Source organism: Helianthus annuus, chromosome 12 (genome assembly GCF_002127325.2).
Source record: "Helianthus annuus cultivar XRQ/B chromosome 12, HanXRQr2.0-SUNRISE, whole genome shotgun sequence".
In the NCBI taxonomy this organism is placed as follows: domain Eukaryota; kingdom Viridiplantae; phylum Streptophyta; class Magnoliopsida; order Asterales; family Asteraceae; genus Helianthus; species Helianthus annuus.
The window spans coordinates 33691438-33716777 of record NC_035444.2 but is presented as its reverse complement, the minus strand read 5'-3'; the positions used below and the strand labels follow the sequence as shown (position 1 = coordinate 33716777).

At 33.7% G+C, this 25340-nt stretch overlaps 2 protein-coding genes across 2 annotated transcripts; both read left to right on the top strand.

The window, feature by feature from the left end:
- The first annotated feature begins 8936 nt into the window (after positions 1-8936).
- Positions 8937-9860, top strand: LOC110892692. The gene has a single exon (XM_022139843.1). The coding sequence runs from the start codon at positions 8937-8939 to the stop codon at positions 9858-9860; it is 924 nt and encodes a 307-aa protein (XP_021995535.1).
- A 5301-nt stretch (positions 9861-15161) lies between these two features.
- On the top strand, positions 15162-20410 carry LOC110894602 (plant UBX domain-containing protein 7). Its single transcript, XM_022141819.2, has 10 exons — positions 15162-15552; positions 16646-16773; positions 16855-16968; positions 17492-17687; positions 17915-17992; positions 18086-18154; positions 18286-18429; positions 18511-18613; positions 19079-19320; positions 20088-20410. Exons 1-10 carry the CDS (start codon positions 15445-15447, stop codon positions 20244-20246), a joined length of 1341 nt encoding a protein of 446 aa, XP_021997511.1. The 5' UTR covers positions 15162-15444; the 3' UTR covers positions 20247-20410.
- The last annotated feature ends 4930 nt before the right edge of the window (positions 20411-25340 follow it).

Sequence of the window (25340 nt, the reverse complement as noted above, 5' to 3'; positions counted from 1 at the left end):
CATTAGCTGTAAAAGTATAGTTGGGTGAGTAAGAATCAGAGTTGAATGCTCCACCAGCAGTTATATCAATATAATGATCATAACTCTGATCCTTACTACCACCAGAAGTTTCTTCCTGACCAAAAAGTGTTGTGCTACCAAAAGCATAGTCATCAGCCACTTTTCCTGTCTCTTGTAGCTTCTTTTTCTAGTTAAGCTCTCTCTCATAAGTGAGGAGCCTACCATGAAGCTGAGTCAAACTCGTTTCCTTAAAACCAACAGAATTTCTGGTTACGAAGGCTATAGTATCCAATTTTTCTGGTAGTGATCTAAGAAATCTACTCTTCAGAGTTGAATTAGCATACTCAACGTTTACTAGTTTTAACTCACTAATCAGACAATAAACCCATCAAACTGTTGGGTTAATGACTCTCCTTTGACATAACAAAACATTTCATATTGTTGATTCAAAACCTCTATAACAATGTTGCTAAATGATTTGGCATCTAACTCAATTTTCTGAAAATCCTGCTCAGAGTAATTTTCAGGTTTCTTAGGTACTTGGACCTTGGGATCTTCTGCACTCGGCACCATCGAAACATGTGGTCCGAAGATAACCGATTTCCAGCAACTGGTGTTTTGCTGTGCAAGTACATGACCCATCCGACGTTGCCAAATATTATACTCTGATTTGACAAGCGTCAGTGGTTTATATAAGGTACCAGTGTTATGCGGATCTTGTGTGTTTTAAGATATTTTGATTATTTTACAAAGATTTTGTTTAAACTACTTTGAACGTGAATAAACTTTTACTCTGTTTTTCAATTCATACGAACAAACGATATCAGTGAAATGAGCTGATCTTTTATATCAAATTGATTGTTAAATCGAATTTGATTGACCAATGCTCTGATACCAATTGTCAGGATCTGAGTTTGAATTGTTTGTGAATGTTTAAGATGAACAATGAAAGATGATAACAATAATGGAAATAATGTAGCGGAATGATAATAAACTTTAAATAACAAATAATGGAAGAATTGCTTTCATCGTGATGCTTTGATAGAAAGATTGTAAAATACAATAGTTCACGTATGCATGAATTACAAACTCCCCCTGAGCCTAAGATCACTCTGATTTGCTCGTACAAATGTCAAGGAGAAGTGATGATAGAACAGTACATGCACTGTTCTATTTATAGTACAATCAAACCGCTGAGGAAACTAATGTTGTCGTCACCTAGACAATGATATCTAACAACTTCTAACAACCTCTAACATCTACTATAACTAAAACATTGTTACATTGAAAACTCTGATATATAGCATCTGTTGATTCAACATCTGATGAGCCTTATCCTCTGTTGAGCCTCAACAGACCTTTCCTCATCAGACTTTGTCTTCTTCAAACATAGGGTGATCAGACCTTTGCTATCAGCTGGCTTTAGTCTTCATCAGTGGTTTACTTTGGCAGACTTTGTGAATCGGCAGACTTTGTTCTTCAACAGACTTTAGCTTTGGCAGAACTTTAGTTGTAGAAGATGTTGATGCCTTTGCCATTAGGAGGAGTATGTCTTCCAAGCATTGTTATTATGGATCAGATGATTGCAGATTATTTTGGCTTCTATCATCTGTTTTTTTGGTGGGGTCCATGTGATCCAACAATTTTTTATTTATAATTTCCTCGGTTAAACAAAATTATATAAAAGTTCAATTAGAAACGCATTTGAAAATCCCAACAAATAATATTTAACAAACTAATGGAGTAACGGGTATACCTATTACCCGGTAAAATATTCGACGAGTATTAGATCGAGTATATTCTTTTTCTGGAAGTTAATTTGGAGGAGGAGGAGGAGGAAGAGGGTTACTGACCCAAGAGGTCGAAGATGGGTGATCGAAGAGGTGGTCCAACCGCAACGAAGCGGTATATGTTGTCGGATCTAACCCCATCCGAAACCGCCATCACGATCATCGTCTTCTTCGATTGTATTGGAACCGTGATGACCAGGCATATATCGGTAATGGCGATGGCTTTTTCTCTCTAGGTATTTATGTGTGTGTTTATGAAGAGACGCGTGGACAACAACGTTTTATATTCTTTTATTTACATCTTGACATAAATTTAACTCAAAACTAAGTTACGAATACTATACTAATGTACACAAAATGCAAGTGTGTGAATAGTACCTTTCGCTTATTTTATAGTTATTTATTATTATAATTATAATTTGTTATTGGTTTATTATTGTAATATTATATTATATACTATTAATTTGTAACTTGCTAGTGCATTGATGTTTGTACTTTGTGCTTTGAGAGCATTTTGTGGCTCTTTAGATATACTATATGCTTCTTTTGTTGTGCATTTGGTAGGGTTTTATAAACATCATTTCCAAACTATAAATAAGCAACACTTTCTTGCTTCATATAATTGTAATATATGCACTGCGTTACATTGAGTTCAATCAGATACGTCGAAACGCGTGTTTTCATATGGTTAACGCATCACATAACATTTGAACTAATCCATTTGATGTTTGCGATGTACTCGTGCCGCAACGCGCGCGGGTCTTATTGCTGGTTATATATATATATATATATATATATATATATATATATATATATATATATATATATAGGTAAAGTGTACTGTACAAATGCCCTTATCGTACATTGCGTACGCGATGCCCACAGCCCTACACGTGTCCCTAAGTCATTTTTCTTAGATAAGAATATATTAGACATTCCGTTCAATCATCAGAGGACAAATTAGACAATTCCTTCAACAAGCAAGCAGATCATGAGTTCGTTACACAGCTATCTCTGTAATTATGATTCGTATCAGTTCGATTTTTAGGGTTTTATTGATTGTTTGATTGATTCATATCAGATCAGAGCGTTACGTTTGAAGAAACCTAAGCACATGCGATTTCATGAACAATAACATGCATATTAAAATAATAACATGCGATTAGACGTTATGCACATTAAATAATAATATACACATGCGATTTCATAACATATAACATACACATTAAAAAAATAACGTGCGATTAGGTTTAACGTAACATGCGAATTCCCAATATGTAACATGCGAAATATGCACATTTAAAATAACATGAAAAATACAAAAAAAAAATAAATTCCAAAATGACATGCGAATTTGATAATATCATGCGAAATCCAAACTAATGAATTCCAACAAGTCATGCGAAATCCAAAAGAAAATATAACTCCAAAATTAGTCACATGCGAATTTAATGATAATATATGCGAATTCCAAAACAACTGAATTCCAACATATTCCAACATGAATTCCAAAGTTAGTCACATGCGAATTTAATAATAACTAGGTGGAACGCCCACCGCGTTGCGGCCGGGGGCTTACAATTTAAGGCAAAGTGGAAGAACACTTGCTACAATGCCACTTTTGAGTAGTCTGTTATGTGGAAAACAGAATCTTTAGATAATTACTGTAGGTTTTTCCATTCCAGTGATCTCCTTTAGCTTTGAGACATTAGTGCGAGATCTGATAGCATAACAATGTACATCAGTGAACCAACGAAATCAAGACAATCAAACATAATCAGTAACCATTTTGTAAACAAACCTATCAAAGGTTTCAGTGTCACTTGTTTTGAGAAGTCAGGTTCAAATTATTCTATGTAGATTCTAACCGTTTCTCCGACTGATCCTGTCCCATGTAACCTTCTAAAATTATATTTTTATCTAAATAAGAGAAGCTAACAATGCATAAACATAAAGATGGTGCATACTTGTAAACGGAATATGCTTACGGAATATGCTTCTTGACCCGTCATCACAAACAAAGCAAACACCTTGCTTTGTAGCTACACTTCTATCTACCTAATAGACTTAAAAAGTCTTTTAGAAAATTTTCAACTGATCTACCTAATAGACTTAAAAAGTCTCAGAAATTTTTCAACTAATACATTATGCTCTTTTTACATAAAAGCAAGCAAGTCTTTTGACTGAAGGGTTATCCTGGTCAACTTCTGAGAGCTGGAAAACCAACATTTAAGAATTTAGAACCCCTTGCATTCATCCGAAATTGGCCTTTTTAAAACATCCCCAATGCCTTCTATGCCAAGTTTGACAGAAATGTGTAAAACTTCAGGTGCATCAGCAAGGGTGAGCAAAGAAGCTGTCGCTTGGATCTCAACATTGCTATACGCAGAAACACTAACCTCCCAATCTCAAAGCTAGTGGTTGAATCTCATATGCAGGTATGCCTTCTACACGTTCAACACCAAGCTCCCAATCTCAAACTCTGCAGAAACACTAAACACATACAAATTATAACGCTTATTGAGTAAAACAAACGAAACCGATAGATTCAACAACAAAAACTTATAAATCACGCAGCCCAAAAAAAGAATCAGATCCACTATGTACGCGTCAATCATACTTTCATCAACTTTAACAGCGATTCACGTCTATTTGAGTGCAAAGTATTTGTTCAACAAATCGATATGAAGCAGTCAACAGAATGAAGCGAAAACATTAATGTTAGGGTAATTAATTGAATACGAATATATAAATTGTTTACTAACTATTAATGTTCAAAAAGTTGTTAGGCTTTTGTACTTCAAATCATAAGTAGTTTGCTGACTATAAATGTTCAAAAAGTTTGCTCCAAAAGCATGAATCTAACTTTGACATCCATATACAAACTGTAGTTTTAATGAAAGTAATTAATAAATTGTCATTATTTATCTATTAAGATTTAAGACAAATAAACAACTTTAGGTGAGCAGTCGCCAGTCATTGAATTGCTTATTGAAATTGTTTATCCGATTATTAAATCCATAAACATATAGCAGCCAACATGTAGTTACTAAAGTTTTCAACACATCTAATCCATGGAATTAGAAGAACTTTCAGATTCAGTCAACAATATAAGCATAAAAAATCCAACTAATCAGACATCTAAATTCGTAAATTGAGCTTTCAAATAGCAATACTAACATAATCTAGTCTCAACGCCAAATAATAACAACAACCATTCAATCAAAGTGATTCGTATAAGTCTAATGCCTGAAATATGGGAGTGAAGACAGCAAAGACGACGTACAGATCTTTAATCTATATCAAATCAAACACAATGAAAACCTAAGTCAAATTAGGTGATATAGGAAATATAAAAACAAATAGAGTGTGCGTCATCTTTCGTCACCGGCAATTTCCCCATTATACATTTCTTTAAGAGATTTAGGCATCAGATTGGACAAAAAAAAAGGAATCAAAGCAAACACATTTTTTAGGGTTTGTGGTGACAAACCTTGGAGCAATCGGTGACGGCTTCCAGCGCACTACAGTTGAAACATGGGTACCGTCGCAACCATCGATCTCATCCACCACTTTCATTGAGTGATGACATCCGTCATAGCCAGCGGAGGGAGATGTAGAGGCAGGAAAACGTGGATCTGGGAGAAGATGCTCTCTCAAACCTTGACTTTCTCTCTCTAAATTCTGAATGCAATGTTGGGGAGAGAGAGTGGGACACGTCGTGGATAAAAGGGAAGATGAAGAGTTTTTTTTTTGAAACACTCCCCAAACACCATGTACAACTGATGATGCCCAAAAATCTTGCTTCTTTATAATGGTTTAATATGCGAATTTCAAAACAAGTGAATTCCAACATGAATTCTTTCTCATGCGAATTTGTCATATTATCATGAATTCATTATCATGCAAATTTGTTATATTATCATGAATTCATATTATCATATGCATTCCAACATGAATTCATATTGTCATATTATCATTATAATAAAGGAATTCCTATTATCATATCATATGGGATATCAGCATTATTATCCAACATGCGAATTCAACTGTAACAGCTAATACTCAATATATCCCTAATCAGCAGTTCTCATCACCGTTGTTTGAAATTGCAACTGAAGAATCAAGCGGAGGTTGGGGAAGAAGAATGTAAGGTTTTTGATTTTGGTGTAGGATATATTAATTTGATTAATTTAATCATATCAATTAATTAGACCCGCGTTTAAATGATGGATGATCCTACGGCTGGGGTAATCGCGTACAATATGTAGGATTAGGGCTATTGTACAATAACCGGCCTATATATATATATATATATATATATATATATATATATATATATATATATATATATATATATATATATAATTAGTTTCTTAAAACCTATAAATCTTATGCAATTTTCCTTCATATTCTTTCAAATTTATATTTATTTTCAACCTCATTCAGAAAGTTGACATTAATCCGACATGTGTATGAGTTGTTCACATGTTTATAGAACATTAACTTTTTCACATGTAAACCCACCCTTCATATTTGTTTTTCGCTTTCTTATGGTGGGTTAAGTGATTATGGTAGATTAATTAGTAGCTAATAGTAATGGATACATCCATTCATTTACAAAGCAAATCTGTTTACATTATATTTTTCTAATAGCACATGAATTCAAACATTTAAATACAATCGCTTTATAAAAAGTATACTATTTATTTATTTATAGTATTAAAAAAGTAAGCTCATTCATCCAAAAGATTCTGGCATTTTCGATTTTCTTGCCAAATACGCGTATGTGATTAAACTTTAATTTACGACAATGACATGAAAATAGACAATACAACAATATCTAACATGTAGAATTAGGTTTATATTTTCTTTTATATTCTATAAGTAGATAAATTTGATATTTATTCAAGTCAAGTCATCCCTATGTTATACATGTAATGTCATAGAACTATAATACGTACTTAGGTTAATATAGAAAACCTTTCAATGTCATAGAACTATAATACGTACTTAGCTTAATATAGAAAGCCTTTCAATATGAGTTTAGTTATTTTTCATCGAATTATGCATCAAGACGAAACAAATGAGGGGTCATTCGAGTACCAAAGAAATGGATGAGAGCGATTTTGGAATCGGTACCAAAAATACCGATAAGGTGTCATTTGGGATTTTGGGTACTAATAACAACACCACCCCGAGTGTTGTGGTACAACATATTTTAGGTAAAGAAGGTAGGTGATTCACCAATCATTCCGTTCAAAATCCATACCCATTTTCATATAGTTGATCGTCTCATGCCAAGTATTTTTTTATAATTATATAATAAATTGATTATGGGATGGAAAAGATGGATTGCCCCATTTTGGGATAAAAAAATATGATGAGAGAGTTGTAGTACGGGTGAGATGAAAAGATATAGGTTTTAAATGACCATTTGGTCTAAATATTTATATTGAATTTCGTTCGTGAAAAAAAAAAATCAATTAGCGTGAATTAAATTTTAAATACCATATCAATAGCAATTATAAAGAATTCTACTTTCTAAAGCCGATTTTCAAAAGACGTTTGGATTTTGTTAGGCTATGGGGTATGGGGATGGTAGTTTGGATCATGTATTGTTACATAGGACCATGTAACCATCGCTACACCGTCCCACTGTGCAAACCATGGTGGTTCGCATGGTTAAATCCATGGCAAACATTACCCTCTTTCAATTAGTTTGGGGATTTTGATTAGTGGGGGAGAATAGTGGATAATATTGGAGGTCATGGTCCACACCATATAGGGTAGTGAATGAGGGTGAGGTGACTTAGCGCTGTCGTGAAGGGTGGTGATGGTCATTTGGGTCATGATCACACCAAATAGCCGGTAATTGTATAATCATTTTAACAATAGACTATGTTTATGGCAAGCTAGAATTCTTTCCATTCGTGGTCGATTACTTATTCAACTTTCATACTTTGTTGGCATTTCAAACATTATTTATGGTATTAGAAGTTACTTCTATTACTAGCATCATTTTTTAGTTGTTGTTATTGTAGCTTTAAGATAATTCTTTAACCACAATATTTCAGGTCTAGTTAAACCATTTGACTGAAATTACAGACTAACAACTTGATGTTGATGAAGTTTGAACAATCGAATGTATGTCACATGTTTTAAGAGGTCCATGGAGTAAATGATCACACACTTATCACATGTTTTGAGAGGTCCATGAAGTTTGAATAAATCATATGTTTGATAGGTGCCCTGAAGCTTGAATATTCACATGTTTGAGAGAAGTTTAATAACCATGTATCTTTCGCATGAGTTAATCATCATGATTGTTAAAGAAACCTTAAAAGATGAGAAGTACATGGAGAAAAGCAAGAACGAAAGATAGATAGATAGATGCCCATGAACTATGCATGTTTCAAAAGCACAAATTATATCTCTAAATTTATAAACCTAAGTATGAAAACTAATTTCATATAAATCATCTCTAAATTTATAAACCTAAGTATGAAAACTAATTTCATTTAAATCATATGAGTAATCAATGTTTTAAATACGGTATGAACCAGCCGGTTATACCGGTTTAACCGGATACCGGACACGACCCGAATATTGTATGTCTTATGTACAGGTGGTAAATCTGGTTCTACTGGTTTGAATCGTTGAACCAGTGTGCATTATCTTAAAATTTGATTTTTTTTCATTATAATAAAATATGATATTAGGGTAATACCGGCCTTTCATATTTCTAGTAACTAACCTAATGCCTTCCATTCTAATATTTTATCGTTGTTGAAACTGTTACCTGCATAGTCCAATGTAATATTGTTTATAAGTAATAAAAATGCGAGTAAATTACAAGTTTTGTCCTTTATATTTGCACCATTTTGCAGGCGGTGTTCTTTGGTGCAAAAGTTTACGGGCGGTGTCCTTAACCTTCCAAAATCTTGCAAGTTATATCCTTTAGCCCTAACTCAGTTAGATTTTTTAGTTAATATGGTCATGTGCCTTGCACATGAGGGCATTCTTGTCATTTAACATTCCCAGAGCTATTTTGTAAAGAATTATTAATGAAGGACTAATTGTATAAAACTGAAAAATAAAAATAAAAATTAATATAAATTCTTTCTAACTCTCTCTCCCTCTCATATGAACCCACCATCACCACCACCTAATCTCTCTCAATCCACCACCACCACCCCACATTATAATCCATTTCCCACACCCACCCCACATTATAAAACGTTTGTTTCTCCGAACAACGGTTATCTAGGTTATCACCGGTTTAGAGGTGAAATTGAATCTAGTGACAATGAATGTGAATCGATTGTCCCACATTTAAACCCAGTTTCATCTCCGATTAACGAGCTTAGAATGTTAAGACTAAACAGTTCATTTCCGTCATTTTCACCTACCGGAGATTTAATCGCGTTCAATCCTGATTTTGATTCAAAAGTCGGTTTAGATTTCGTGAAATCCGACGGTTCAAAGCGGTGGAGTTTGTTAAAAGGACGAACAACATTCTACAATTCATGGAGTCCAACGGAGAAGAACGTTATATTCACATCAATCGGGCCGATATTTGACCCTGTTAAAGTTGCGATGCAAATCGCTAGGGTTCCGTTTAATCTAGAACAACTTGAAGATGATGTAATCGATGTAAAAGCTGAGATTAAGATACTTACAAGAGAAGAAACCGGCAACGATGTGTTTTCGTCATGTTCAACTGACGGAAAACGGTTAGTGTTCAGATCTGGATGGCCAGGACACAAAAACCTCTACATATTAGACGTAGTTGACGGAGAGTTTAAATCAGAAGGCGGAATCTGGCAGTTAACCGACGGAGAATGGATCGATACGATGTCGTGCTGGTCGCCGGACGGTAAGCTAATTACGTTTTCATCTAACTGGCATAATCCGGCGAATGTTGATGCGTTTAGCATCTACGTAAGGTGCTCCAACGGAAGTGACGTACGGCGGATATATGTTGCCGGAGATGAAGGATCTGAGGAGGTGGATAGGTGGGTGGTGAGAGGTGGTGGTGGTGGGTTGAGAGAGATTAGGTGGTGGTGATGGTGGGTTCAGATGAGAGAGAGAGAGAGAGAGAGAGAGAGAGAGAGAGAGAGAGAGAGAGAGAGAGATAAGAGAGAGTGAGAAAGAATTTATGTTAAATTTTATTTTTCACTTTTATACAACTAGTCCTTTATTAATATTTCTTTACAAAATAGCCCTAGGTAGGTTAAATGACAAGAATGCTCTCATGTGCAAGGCACATGACCATATTTAACCAAAAAATCTGACTGAGTTAGGGCTAAAGGATATAACTTGCAAGATTTTGGAAGGTTAAGGACACCGCTCGCAAACTTTTGTGCCAAAGGACACCGCCTGCAAAATGGTGCAAACATAAAGGACAAAACTTGTAATTTACTCTAAAAATGCTCTTAAAATGTATAGTATTTTACAAGAAAATAGGTGTTTTTAGATAAAACCAAGATTAGTTATATAGAGTGTGGATCCTACGGAAAGCATGTTTTTCCTAGAAAGTCTAGGAAGCGATCTGGGCCATCCAATAGGTGTGTTTAATGGTTGAGATCATCTTGGTGGCATTTTGGTAATATGTGTTTATTAAAAATAAGATTATTTAATTAATCAGGGGTAGATATGTCATTTAGCTTGTTTTAAATATGGAAATAATTGTCATTCCATATCCACCCCCACATTTCTTGCGATTCTCTCTCTCTCTCTCTCTCTCTCTCTCTCTCTCTCTCTCTCTCTCTCTCTTCATAAAGAAACGCATCAAGAAAACACATCGTATTAATCTGCTTGCTGTTAAAACACAGCGTCAAGAAATCCTCCAGCATTACCAGCATGGATGGTAAAACACAACGTATGAATCTGCTTGCTGTTAAAACACAACTGTATGAATCTGAATGCTAAAACACAACTGTATGAATCTGAATGCTAAAACACAACTGTATGAATCTGAATGCTAAAACACAACTGTATGAATCTGCTTGCTGTTAAAACACAATGTTAAGAACATTCTGGTGGTTTCCAGACATAATTAAAAATCAATAAAGACCAGATAATAGTAACCAGAAAAAGAAGTGTATTTTCCATATCCGCAATCAAGAATTGTGTTTGAAGCCATAACTATCTCTCACGTAAAAAATGATTTACGAATAAAGTTGATCAAGAGTGTGAAAGGAACGAATGAGAATTTGATTGATATTTACGTCTGGTAATAATTCGCAAATCATGGAGAATGAGTTACCATAAAATCGTGCATAGTTAGTTAATGAAATATAAATTCCAAAATTAAAATAAAATGTCGAATTACACAATTGCCCTTTTAGTTAAAATCCTTCAATGCCACATGTCACGTTCTGATTGCTTCCTAGACTTTCTAGGAAAATAAGGCTTTCTACCCAACTCCTACTCAGTTATATAAATCTTAGGGGCTGTTTGGTAGCCTTTGAATGGTCATTAAGAGTCTACCCCTTAATGGAACCATTAAGAATTTTACCAATGAGAAGGTAGAAGAATGTGACATGTGATGATTAACCATTCAGAGGTTACCTCTTAACCATTCAGACTTGAGGTTACCTCTTATTCACTAAGAGGTTTTAAACCATTAAGAGGTAGAATCTGAATGGTCATTAAGAGGCTACCAAACAGCCCCTTAATTGAGATTGGATTATTTTTTTAGATGAATTTGTATTTATTGGAATTATAGGGTTAACTAGTAACCTGACGATTGGACCATTTCAGAGCCCAACCCAATATGAGTAGAAAACCGGTTTTTAAAATACTGAATAGTATACCCATGACTTTTTATGTGACTTATTCGTATTTTTACCAAGCCTTATATTCAAGCCAAGAATTATACATATTATTTGAAAGTGACCATGAACAGTGGTTTGAATTTTTTTTAATATTGTTTTTCTAATTTTTTAATATTATATTGTTTTTCTAATTTTTTAATATTATATTGTTTTTCATTAAGATTTTAAAATACTTTTTTTTATAAAATGAATGCACACCGGTATCAATATTGTTTGGTTTAGTTCGTTATTGTTATTTTTTTCTAGGTTTTCATTATTATACCGTCTTCTTATTAACTTAAGTCTTCATTATTATATTGTTTTCTTATCAATACATTATTAGTGTATCGAAAACATAAACAATAAAAATAAATAGGGTATTGATACAAATGTTGTTCAATCGGTTTCGATTCGGTATGTTACGATAGGAGCACGATATCTCTTATAGAACTAAAAATCACAATGTTGAAATAAAATAAACATAAAATGCAAACGAACTAAACCGATATCAACTAAACAACATCAGCTCTGGCATCGATATATGTTTTTATTGTTTTCGATAGATGTAATGTTTTCCCTTTCGACTATTATAGCGAGTGCCGGTAACATAACGAACCAAATTGATACCGACTGAATTCCCACCGTGAAGCCATGGGAATCTCACTAGTTTATTATCAAAATATACTAATTTGATTAAAAATTGTAAAGTTATACAACCTAATATCATGACGTTAACCACAACTACTAGAAAAACATATAATTCCTTGTAGGGCTGCAAACGAACCGAACGAACACAAACAAAACCTTGTTCGTGTTCTTTGTTAAGAAATATATGTGTTTGCGAGCCATTCACAAACACTTATCGAACAAGATTTTATGTTCGTGTTCGTTTGTTAAGGAAATGAACTTGTTCATGTTCGTTTGTTAATTTTAGGCAACGAACATTGACGAACACAAATGAGCATAAACTAATGTTCATGAATTTTTAATATTGTTTTTCTAATTTTTTAATATTATATTGTTTTTCATTAAGATTTTAAAATACTTTTTTTATAAAATGAATGCACACCTGTATCAGAATTGTTTGGTTTAGTTCGATATTGTTTTTTTTCTAGGTTTTCATTATTATACCATCTTCTTATTAACTTAAGTCTTCATTATTATATTGTTTTCTTATCGATACATTATTAGTGTATCGAAAACATAAACAATAAAAATAAATAGGGTATTGATACAAATGTTGTTCAATCAGTTTCGATTCGGTATGTTACGATAGCAGCACAATATCTCTTTTAGAACTAAAAATCATAATGTTGAAATAAAATAAACATAAAATGCAAACGAACAGAACCGATATCAACTAAACAACATCAGCTCCGACATCGATATATGTTTTTATTGTTTTCGATGGATGTAATGTTTTCCCTTTCAACTATTATAGCGAGTGCCGGTAACATAACGAACCAAATTGATACCGACTGAATTCCCGTCGCGAAGCCAGAGGAATCTCACTTGTTTATTATCAAAATATACTAATTTGATTAAAAAAATGTAAAGTTATACAACCTAATATCATGACGTTAACCACAACTACTAGAAAAACATATAATTCCTTGTAGGGCTGCAAACGAACCGAACGAACACAAACAAAACCTTGTTCGTGTTCGTTTGTTAAGAAATATATGTGTTTGCGAACCATTCACGAACACTTATCGAACAAGATTTTATGTTCGTGTTCGTTTGTTAAGGAGATGAACTTGTTCGTGTTCGTTTGTTAATTTTAGGCAACGAACATTGATGAACACAAATGAGCACAAACTAATATTCATGAACACAAATAGAAACAAACGTACATAAAAAATCGTTCATGAACAGAACATATAATACACCGACACTTATTAGATATTTAATTTGTCGGAATTTTGAAGTATTTAATTAAATATAAAAACTAAAAAAACTAATGAAGTATCGAACACAAACGAACCCGTTATCGAACGTTCACGAACATAAACAAACGAACACGAACTCTGTTCATGTTTGTTCATTTAACTAAATGAACGAAATTTCTTGTTCGTGTTCGTTTGTTTAGTAAACGAAGGTACACAAACGAACTTCCCGCCAAACGGTTCACGAACTGTTCGCCGAACGTTTGGTTCATTTGCAGCCCTGCTTCCTTGTAAGGCTCCACAGTATGGGGGTCCGTCCCCCTTCGTCCCGGTGCGGCGCCCATCCTCCGCCCATTTCTTCCCCCCTCCATCCCCTACTACGGCATCCTCTCCGGCTCCATCAGGACGTTCAAGCCGGTCCACTAGAGAACAAAACCTCCTCACACACACATATATACATACAACATAAACATATATTTTAGGATCATCCCCCCATTTCCTTACTCCATCCTCTTTGCCTCATCCTTACACCCATGCTACGTGACGTTTACGTGACGAATCATCCTCTAAGAAAGAACCATCACCATACCGTGTAGCCTAATATTACATCATGTAGTATTGTAGTCTATAACGTCAAGTCTAATAATATTACGCTCCATAACATCACACCATGTAATATTACGGTCCATAGCATCACGCCAAGTAATTACAATCCGCAACATCACATCACATCATGTAATATCACATCTCATAACATCACGCCAAGTAAATTACACCACATTGATTTCTAGGTTGGTATATAATTATTAAAAAACATATATAAAACCCATTTCAAAAAACTGTTAAAATGGTCTATGAGCTTTGGTCACTTTTGACACTTTAGTCTAAAATTTAAACCTTTTGCTCACTTTTGTCACTATTTTGCCCTTTATTAAAATGGATGAAAATGACAAAAAATGGATTATAATTGAAAAATCTGACCATATTTTGATTTTGGATGAAAATGACAATAAAATTGAAACAACAAGGACTCGGATTCAAAATGTTTAAGTTTTGAACTAAAGTGACAAAAGTGAACAAAACTCATGAACTATTTTGACAGTTTACTCTATGATCTAATACTAAATGCCATGATTAGATAAATGTTACACTTCAGAAACAAAAGATTGTGAGTTCAAATCCTGCAAAATGTAAATATGGTGTATTTATCCTATAAAATCTAGGAGTTATGTTTTAAACGAGACATCTTTGTGATAAGTAATGTACTCCGCAACCAAAAGATTGTACGTTTAAGGGGCTGTTTGGCAACTTCTGAATGGTTAAGTACTGAACCAGTAAGAGGTCTGCACTATTAAGTGTTGAATCAGTAAGAGGTCTGAACCATTAAAAGCCAGTATAATACTTAACCCTTCAGAGGCAAATGTTTGACCAATTCAGATTAGATGTCTTAATCATTTAGACTTTGTATAATACTTAATCATTCAGAGGCAAATGTCTGAACTATTCAGACATCTACTCATTAAACAAAACCATTAAGTACTGAACCAGTAAGAAGTCTGATTCATTAAAAGCCTCATTAAAGAGATAAACAAACAACCACTAAATCCTAGAATACTGGTATGACATATTTATACTAGAAAATCTAGAAATGGTTGGGTGACAATGATGACCGATACGTCTAAAATTAGACAAGAAAAAGGGATTTCTTTTTACGTGGGGAAAAAGGTTTTTTATCAAGATTACATTACAACACACAAGAAAAGCAAGCATCAGCAGTATAACATTTGGGTCGGTCTAAATTCCAATAAACCCCCAAATCCAAAATCAAATCAAATCAAACCCTTCTCCCAAATCCAAATTGACCCCTAAATCCCATCTGGGTCATCACCGTTTCAACTATACCCACTGATCTACACAAGTTTCTTCATTCTTCAACATTAATCAGAGATGGAGGGTGGTGGGTTTTTGTCTGAAGCAGAGAAGCAAACAATGGTGTCCACTTTTCTTGAAATTACTTCTGCTCACACCTCTGAATCCGCTACACAGTTCTTGCAGGTTTTGATTCTTCCTTTTTGTTCAATTTGTTGAATTGGGTGGTTTGATTGATCGGTTGATGTGTGATTTAACTATGTTTGTGTTTGCGTAAATGTTGATGTTGGTTTTGGAAGTTAATTTGTGTTGTTGTTTGGTAATTGAAAGTGAATGTGTGATCGGATGAACTGCATTTTGTGGGTGTTGAATTTAAGAACCAAAATCGGGGCTTTTTCTGATGGTTGATCAGATGCAAAGCATCAATCTTGTTGTTGATTTATTTTGTAGGTTTTTTTTTTTTTTTTTTTTCAGTTTTTTTGGCATATGAATTGTGGCTATAGTTGTAGAGGATTTATATAGGTTTAATTTTTGGCTTGTTTTAAAATGTTATAATTGTCTTATGAAAAAAACTTATTATGTATCTTGTGTGATTGCTTTGTTGTTTGGTTCTCGTGTGATCGATTTGTTGTTCGGGTCTATCACTCTTATTTGATTGTTGTGCAAAAGTAAAGAAATTTGTAACTCGACTTGAAAATATTGCTTTGATATCGGTTGTGAAAGATTGATACATTTTGGCTTTTTAAGTTTTATATAGAAGATTGATTACTATTTCATGCTGCATAAGTACTAAAAATGGTATTTTGTTGGTGTAAATTTGTAACATTTTCTTATATATATGTTTTCACTTGAATAGTTCAAGGTTTGCCTTTAAATTGATCAAATAAAAAAAATCATTTTTCTTCATTTTTAACGATTTTAAATTGTTGGATCTCGATGTGATTATACTACGAGTCTAAGTTCTGACCGTGGCGGAGCTCAAGTACTATGACGATCGTGGATGATATGCTATTGCAATCTTTATTTAATTAAAAATCATAAAATTATTGTTTTGAACTCAATATAGAAGGTAATTTCACGTGTTAATTAAGTTTCTTTGTATGACAAAGACTCCTCATAAATGATATGAACATTTTTCGAAGTTTATATACGGCATTCGAGACCTCGGATAAGAATTATATTACATTTTCACTATGGTGATTGTATGGGTATGCGTATAATATTATCGCCTATAACGTTACGTTTTTTTGGCATTCATGATGGTGTTCCTTGTATTCAGGCGACAGGCTGGAAGCTCGAAGAAGCTATTCAATTGTATTATGTACAAATGGAATCCGGTGGTGCTTCCTCATCTCCGTACATTCCGCCACAAGATAACGAAGCGTTACCGTCGGATCAAAATTTAGGGTAAGCAAACATAAAATTTCTAATAAAATATTACATGTTGGGTTGGGTAGTTTCTTAACTTGGGTCATATTCTCACTTCAGAGTGGCGGAAAATGAAGCGGGAATCGAAAATGTTGTAGACAATGATGGAAGCGAGGTTCGTGCACCTCTACCAGTTAAAAGAGACGTTCTATACGACACATCAATACTTCACAGGTGCCCTACTTTGCTCGTTTTCACTTTCGGATTATGTTTTGTTGTATAACTTTTTTTGTCGTTATGCGGTTCCATGACAACTTGAGTTATTTGCGGGACTCGCAAAATACTATTACCAAAAGATATCTTATGTCGGTTTGAATCTGGCTTCCACTGGTTTCCTATCATAACCTCTTGGAGGCCACCTGCTCAATGCAAGTTGCGATTAACGTAATTCGCCTCTAGCAGGGTATCGGCGGGTTCCGTGATTTTACCGATAATGGGTTCTCATAGTTACCAAAAAAAAATTGTTGATTTGCTAATCATCACAAGTTCCATTTAAAGAAAAACGGACGTCGAAAATGGTGTATATTAATAACATGAGATTTTGGTATCAAAACCTTCTTAAAACTTAAAAAATTGATATTAATGCAAATTAATTACGAAATCACACATGGAGCTTAATAGACGCATGCGTTAATAATGTCTGAAGAGCTTGTTTATTATGTTATTTCGTTTAATTTTTATTTTATTACATCTTTAGAGGATCAAGATTGGGCGTGTCTCCACATGAACCTCGTGCAACGGTTCCCTTTCGTAATTTTGACGAGGAATTAAAACGGCCCGGAGTCTGGGGAGCCGTTCCAGGTTCCACATCAGCCGCACAACCTTCTCGAGAGAATCTTGCTTCAATGTACCGTCCTCCTTTTGCTTTGATGTTCCAAGGACCATTTGAAAAGGTAATATTTGCTTAATCGGCATTTTATTGATTCCTCTAATTTTTGTTTCTCTTTTTATTTTTTGTCACAGAATTAATTAGCTTTTTGATAAAGTTACCTATTCACCCCCTCTATTTTTTTAACCTATTCTAATCGGCATTTTTTTCGGTTCATAAACCGTCTACTATTCACACGAGAATGTTCATTTTTTTGTGAAAAAAATATCATTTTTCTTGCTGCATTGTCAGGCAAAAGAAGCTGCTAACAGGCACGACAGATGGCTCATAGTGAACGTGCAATCTACAAGGGAATTCAGCTCACATACGGTATATATTTTGCGTACCGTTCAACAACATACGTAACACATTACATAGTCCTAGTTTGTCACTTAATATTTTTTGTAAATAATTATTATTCAGCTTAACCGTGATACTTGGGCTAATGAGGCTGTTGCTCAAACAATCAGCTCTAATTTCATTTTCTGGCAGGTTCGTATCTTCCTAACTCATTTCTCGTATCAAACGGGCTAACGGGTCAAAGTTGTAATCTTTTCATGATTAATACGTGTGCCAAATGGAAAAATATCATTACATGAATTCGAAAACTGTGTTACGTATAGGTATTTGATGACGTTGAAGAGGGCAGCAAGATAATTACATACTACAAGTTGGATTCGGTTCCCGTTACTCTTGTAATCGACCCTATCACGGGTCAAAAAATGCGCTTATGGCGTGGAATGATCCAACCAGAAAGTTTATTGGAGGTACATCATTTTATTTATCATTACTTAATAATTTTATATTTAGTAGTTATACATTACCGGTTACCGTTTTTGCAATTACAGGATTTATTACAATTTTTGGATGCTAGCCCGAAGGATCATCATCTCAGCTTGTCGCAAAAACGTCCAAAAGAGAGTTCTCACTCTTCGCCTCCCAAAATCCAGGGTCCAATAATTACATTTGATTTTATTTCTATACGTTAACTTTTGAGTAAAATGCCATTTTTCGTCCCTGAGGTTTGGCCAGTTTTGCGACTTTCATCCAAAGGTTTGTTTTTCCGCATCTAGATCCAAAAGGTTTGAAATCTTGCCATTTTCATCCGGCTCGTTAACTCTATCCATTTTTCTTCGTTAAGTCAGGGGTAGTCTTTTTTCTTTAGCAAGGGTATTTTGAATACTTGTACATTATGCTAAATGCTTGTACATAAAGTGAAAAAGACCGAATTGCCCTTTAAGTTAACGAGCCGGATGAAAATGACAAGATTTCAAACTTTTTGGATCTAGATGCGAAAAAACAAACATTTGGATGAAAGTCACAAAACTGGCCAAACCTTAGGGACGAAAATGGCAATCTACTCTTAAATTTTTTTATAATTTTTAGTAATTAATTTATGAGGTTTTGTGGCTGCAGATGAAACAAATGAAGAAGATGATGAAATGAAACTGGCATGTGCGTTATCGATGGAAGGTAGCGGTGATGGGGTTTTAAAAGACTCGGGTGCCGATAAAGAGGTCCCGCAGAAAGAAAAACATGATTATCCACCATTGCCTGAAGAGCCCAAAAGTGGCGGAAGCTCAGTTTGTCGGGTCGGGGTCCGCCTTCCAGACGGACGAAGGGTTCAAAGGAATTTCTTTCGCTCTGATCCAATTCAGGTAAAATAGAACTTTAGTTGAGGTAGCGAAAATGGGCAGCCGGGTAACACTTATTTTCGTTATCATAACGGTGGGACCAGGTAAAGCGCAGCTTACGCTCGACGGTTAAAATGTTAAAACGGTGTTTTTCTGTTTTGTACGATTGCTTTTTTTTTCTATCAATGATTTAAGCTTTTAATGAGATTACAAACAAAAATATTCTTACAACAGTAGTTTAATTAGGGCTGCAAATGAACTGAACGTTTAGCGAACAATTTGTGAACCGTTCGGCGGGAAGTTCGTTTGTGTTCATTCGTTCGTTTAATAAATGAACGAACATGAACAATGGTTGTGTTCGTTCGTGTATGCTCGTGAACGTTCCTGTTTGTTTGGATTTATAGTTCATTGGGGCTTTAACTTCTATATTTTATATTTAAATACTTCAAAATTCCCACTAACAATAAATTTAGTAAGTATTAACGTATTGTATTTTGTTTAAATTATTTAATAAATGTTAGGTGAGTATACTATGGGCGGATCTACATAATATTTTTAATGAAAGATATCGATTTTATTCAAAACTTAATACATGTTTCTTTGTGTTGTGTTCGTTTGTGCTCATTTGTGTTTCTGAACGTTCGTTTGTGCTCATTTATGTTCATTCGGTTCGTTTGCAGCCTGTTTAATCTTTCTACAAATACATTCTTAAAAGTGTACACTTTGGGTGACTTCTGACCCGTTTATTTTTTTTTTTAGCTCAAATTTTATTTTGACTGTGTGTTTTTCAGTTGCTGTGGTCATTCTGTGCTGCAAACTGTGGTAATGAGAAGCCATTCCGGTTGACTCATGCGATTCCGGGGGCTGTGAAAGACTTGGATTACGACAGCAAGTTAACGTTTGAAGAATCCGGTGTGGCGAATTCGATGATTTCGGTTACTTGGTTGTGAAGGGTTGGACTGCTGCAACAATGTGTGTGTTGGTACCTGCAAATGTTGTTTTTTTCTGCTTTTGGATCGTTTTTTTTTTTCTAGTATGTGTATAATACACCTGTTGGGTTACTAATTATGACTCAAAGATGAAAATGGTCTAAATTATGAACCTTTTGTAGATCTCTTGCCTTCTTTATGGTTTTGGGTGTGTTTATTTGTTTGCTTAGCAAAGACGGTTATGGTTCGGTTATGCTCTTTTTCATAACCAAACCGTAACGGTCTGATGTTCTTTGGTATCTAAATTGATACAGTCATCTGACCTTGGGAGACATCCATTTGATCATATGGTTTCACTTGCTCATTTGACCTTTTCTTTTAATATACTAGGTTAGTTATAACTAACATATTTTGTAAATATAGTTTTTAAGTGAAACTAAACAAAATGATGAATAAAAAAACAAAATTGTAAGTAGAATTATTACTTATAAACTAAACATGTCAAACTAATTCTCAACTCTCTAAATATTCTTTTTACTACACAATTTGAACAATGTAAATATATAATGCATCGCTATGGATCTTTTTTATAGCCGAAATTACATATTTGTATAAATATAATAATGAAAAGTTACGATTGTAATCCACATATCTTCAAATAATTCTTTGAATAAAGTATTTGATGTTTAATTAGTAAGTTTACCATTTTATCTAAGAACGGTAATTTTCAATCTATCTTAATTTATTTGAAACTTTAGATAGTGTCACAGATAGCTGACGATCTCTAACACTGGTTTTCTTAATAATACACGAAATAATGCTTCACCATCAATTATATTATTCTAAAGCTTTTTAGCAAAGGGGTTGGCTAAATGCACCCCCTTTTTTACTAGTCATGCCCTCTTCCTAAAAATACAGTTGAATATTGTTTTTGAAGACACTTTATCTAACTAGTATTTTATTATATTTCTATAAAACGTCACTACAAATTAATAAAAAAAGATATTTTTTAAACAATAAAAAAATTTTAGAACTTTTCTTGAAAATACAGTTGATTTTATATTTTTTATTTCTTTCATATTTTAGTTCTCTCATCTTTTTATTTCTATTATTATCATTATTATATTAAAATGTATTATAATATAATTAAAAACTTTTATTTATTAAAAGTAATAAAATGCAAAAAGAAAATAAAACGTTAACTAGTAGTACATTAGGTAATAAAATGCTTTGATCAAAGCATGTAATATCAATCAATAATCAATAATCGACATAAGTTGAAATTTAATTATTGTGAGGGTATGTTATTGACTAATCAAAATCATTATCTACAAATTAAAGTGGTGATTCTCAAATATATTTATCTTCTTTTAACTCGAAAACTATATTAAGTTGGTTGGCTTCAAACCTTCATTTAAATTTTTGTGTATTATTGCTTATACAAACTAAATTCAAACTCCAAAAAAAAAAAATCCCACTTCAAAACTAAAATGACTCGCATTAGTTTAAAACATAAGAAAACGATTTTTTTTCAAATAACAAAAAAAAAATCTTTTTAAATAAATAATGTTTTAAAAGTAAATGCTAGTAATAATAATAATAATTAAAGATAACAAAATGACAAAAAAAGGGTTTAAATTGTCTTAATGTGAAAGTTAAAGGAGAGGGTACGTTCAGTAAAAAAGGAGGTACACTTAGCAGCACCCTTTAAAAAATTAAGATTTTTGTAGACACATATGAAACCTTAAATAAAAGTTTGATTTCCAAAGTCAAAATATTAACATTCATAGTTGAAAACCTGTGTACAACAAAATTGAAGATTGTTGTAGACATAAAAAATCACAACCTCAAATGATATTTTGACTTTCCAAAGCTGATACCAACTTTTATAGCTAAATAAAATCATTTTACAGTCAACAATTTAAAGTAAGTTATTTTTATAATACCAAAGAATGTCAATCATAGTTTCATCAGAATCAAGTCAAATATTCTTATATTAATCGAAGGTCTAATCTAAAACATAGATATGCATATGGAGAATAGAAACTCACGAGCAACAAATAAATAGATTATTTGCATGAAAAATTGAAGATTTAAAAGATAAAGTCATAAAAAGATATAGTAGGTAAAGAATACAAAATATTTTGATCTTTATTGATTTTCAAGAGTAGGAGTTCTGCGGAAAGTGTGTTTTTCCTAGAAAGTCTAGGAAGCGATCTGGGTCCTCCGATTGGTGTTTTTAATGGCTTAGATCAAATGGATGGCATTTTCGTAATATCTAAGTTATATAATTAGAGACTTTTAATATAGTGAGGGTATTTTGGTAATTGGAAGTGTTTTAAATCAATCAAGAAACTGCCATATGAATAACCAATCCCTAAAATCATGGGATTTCCCATCTTCCTCTCTCTCTCTCTCCCTAACCGAACCAAAGAAGAACACTATCTACAAAAGATATTCAAACTGGCTGCCCTAATATTAATCGAAAGACTGTTAATTCTGGGAAACATTTGAGAGCACATTTACAGCTAGATGAAGGAGACGTAAGTTATTTTCATACACCACTCTTTTTCGTATTAAATTAGTTTACACATTAAAAAAACATGTATTTGATTTTGGCTTATCTACATTTTTGAGTGTAGGTATGTGGTACATGTGTTTTCCAAGGATCATGTGACAGGGCCTTGCTGTTAAAACACAGCGTCAAGAAATCTGCTTGCTGTTAAAACACAGTGTCAAGGAAATCTGCTTGCTGTTAAAACACAATGTCAAGAAATCTGCTTGCTGTTAAAACACAGTGTCAAGAATCCTCCAGCAATCTGCTTGCTGTTAAAACACAGTGTCAAGAATCCTCCAGCAATTTGCTTGCTGTTAAAACACAGCGTCAAGAAATCTGCTTGCTGTTAAAACACAGCGTCAAGAAATCTGCTTGCTATTAAAACACATTGTCAAGAAATCTGCTTGCTGTTAAAACACAGTGTCAAGAATCCTCCAGCAATCTGCTTGCTGTTAAAACACAGTGTCAAGAATCCTCCAGCAATCTGTTTGCTGTTAAAACACAGCGTCAAGAAATCTGCTTGCTGTTAAAACACAACGTCAAGAAATCTGCTTGCTGTTAAAACACAGCGTCAAGTAACACAGCGTCTTGTACGATTTAAATTGAAACTGTCAATTTGATTTAAATGGAATATTTAGTTTCCATAATTATCAGGTTAGTTAGTTATCCTAATAAAATAATCCATAATTAAAATAATATTCAAATTACACAATTGTCCTTTTAGTTAAAATCCTTCAATGCCACATGTCGCGTTCTTATTGCTTCCTAGACTTTCTAGGAAAAACACACTTTCCGCAGGAACCCTACTCTGATTTTCAATATGATGTTTAATGTGTAAATTTTGAATTCAAACATTGACAAAATTTGCAAACTAAGGTGGTGATCTCCTAAACTAGTACAAACTGTATCAATAAATTTGGAACCAACTATAGTGATCTCCTTGATTAGTGAAAGTTATTAAATTAAACAAATAAACCTAATTTTTAGTGAGAATGGTTAGTAAAGTGACCCGTGACAAAAAAAAATAGCTAAAAAAGTGACAAGTGGCAACAATCAAAGGAGGAAGCTGAAAACCAACCAAGTATATTTTATTTTTATTTATTCGTATAGAGATTTGACTCTACTTTCATACGTATAGCCGATCAATGTTGTAAATATCGGGATTAGTTGGTAATCTATGATTCACCTATTAAATATCACCTAGTCGGACCAAAAATTAGTAATGACCAACCGGTCATTGGCGGTCAAAATCGTTTATTAAGTACCAGGTTAGAGCCTGCGTTACACGCGGTTTAACAAATAAACTCTCTGAATTGCTTTTAGAACTTGTAAGAATGACCATATTTGTGTATATTAATTGCTTTTGGAACTTGTAAGGATGAGCATACATGTGTACATAACAGAATATGCACATTATAGTTCTAAAAAGGAAGTTTTAAAGTAGCTTATAAACTTAGATGTTACTCATTTAAACCAATGCAAATATAAAGTAGTGACACTTCAGTAGAGCACACAAGGCTAGTATTAGTAGTGGTAATAGTAATATTAATGGACAGAGACAATGAAACCAAGAGATACCTTTATTGAGAAAGAACCCACCAAGATTTTTTTTTTTTATTGAGAGATACCTCCATTCACTCCAACTCTCCAAGTTATACTTGAATGCCTCGATTTCTTCGATATCCATTCAAACGATCTTTCCTTTATATCTTTGACGAATTTGTACTCGTTATTTAAATATTTTCTTGTTCCTTGCATTCCAGATGCTCCGTAGTGTTTGCGAGAATACGGCATGGATTATCTTTTTTCGGTTAGCCGATACCTACATATTATCTATACTCTGCATTATTTCTTTGACCGAATCCAACTGTTGGTTGTTGGCTGCATTGTCCATCAGAGAACCTGCCTCCAAATCCCTTTTGCTATCTGACATCTTGCTAATATATGTTCTGAATCCTCCACAGATACTGCAGTTTACATCTTGTAACGGTACACCCCTGTTCATTAATGCTGCTGCCGATGGTATCTTTCCTTCCCATGCACGCCATATAAACAAATTTATCTTGGGAGTTACTATTTTGTTCCACCAGATATCATTCTATATGAACAAATTTATCTTGGGGATTTAAAAGACTCGGGTGCCATTAAAGAGGTCCCAAAGGAAGAAGAGCATATTTATCCGCCGTTGCCTGACGAACCCAAAGGTGACAGGAGCTTGCTTTGTAGGGTTAGGATCTGCCTTCCATACCGTATGGTTAGGACCATACGGTTCAAAAGAATTTCTTTCGCCCTGATCCAATTTAGGAGGTAAAATAACACTTTAGTTGAGGTAGCATAAATAGGCCATCGGCTAACACTCTTTTTGTGACCGTAAGAACCCGTTAGAGAAAACTCACGGCCCCACCAGTACCTGTTGACCAATGGGACAAGGTAAAGCACAACTTACACTACACTGGATAGGCTAAATGGTTATTTTTTTTTGTTTTGTCCAATTACTTGTCTTCTATCAATAATTTGTGTGCAACGCAATTACAAACAAATTATTATTATTATTACAT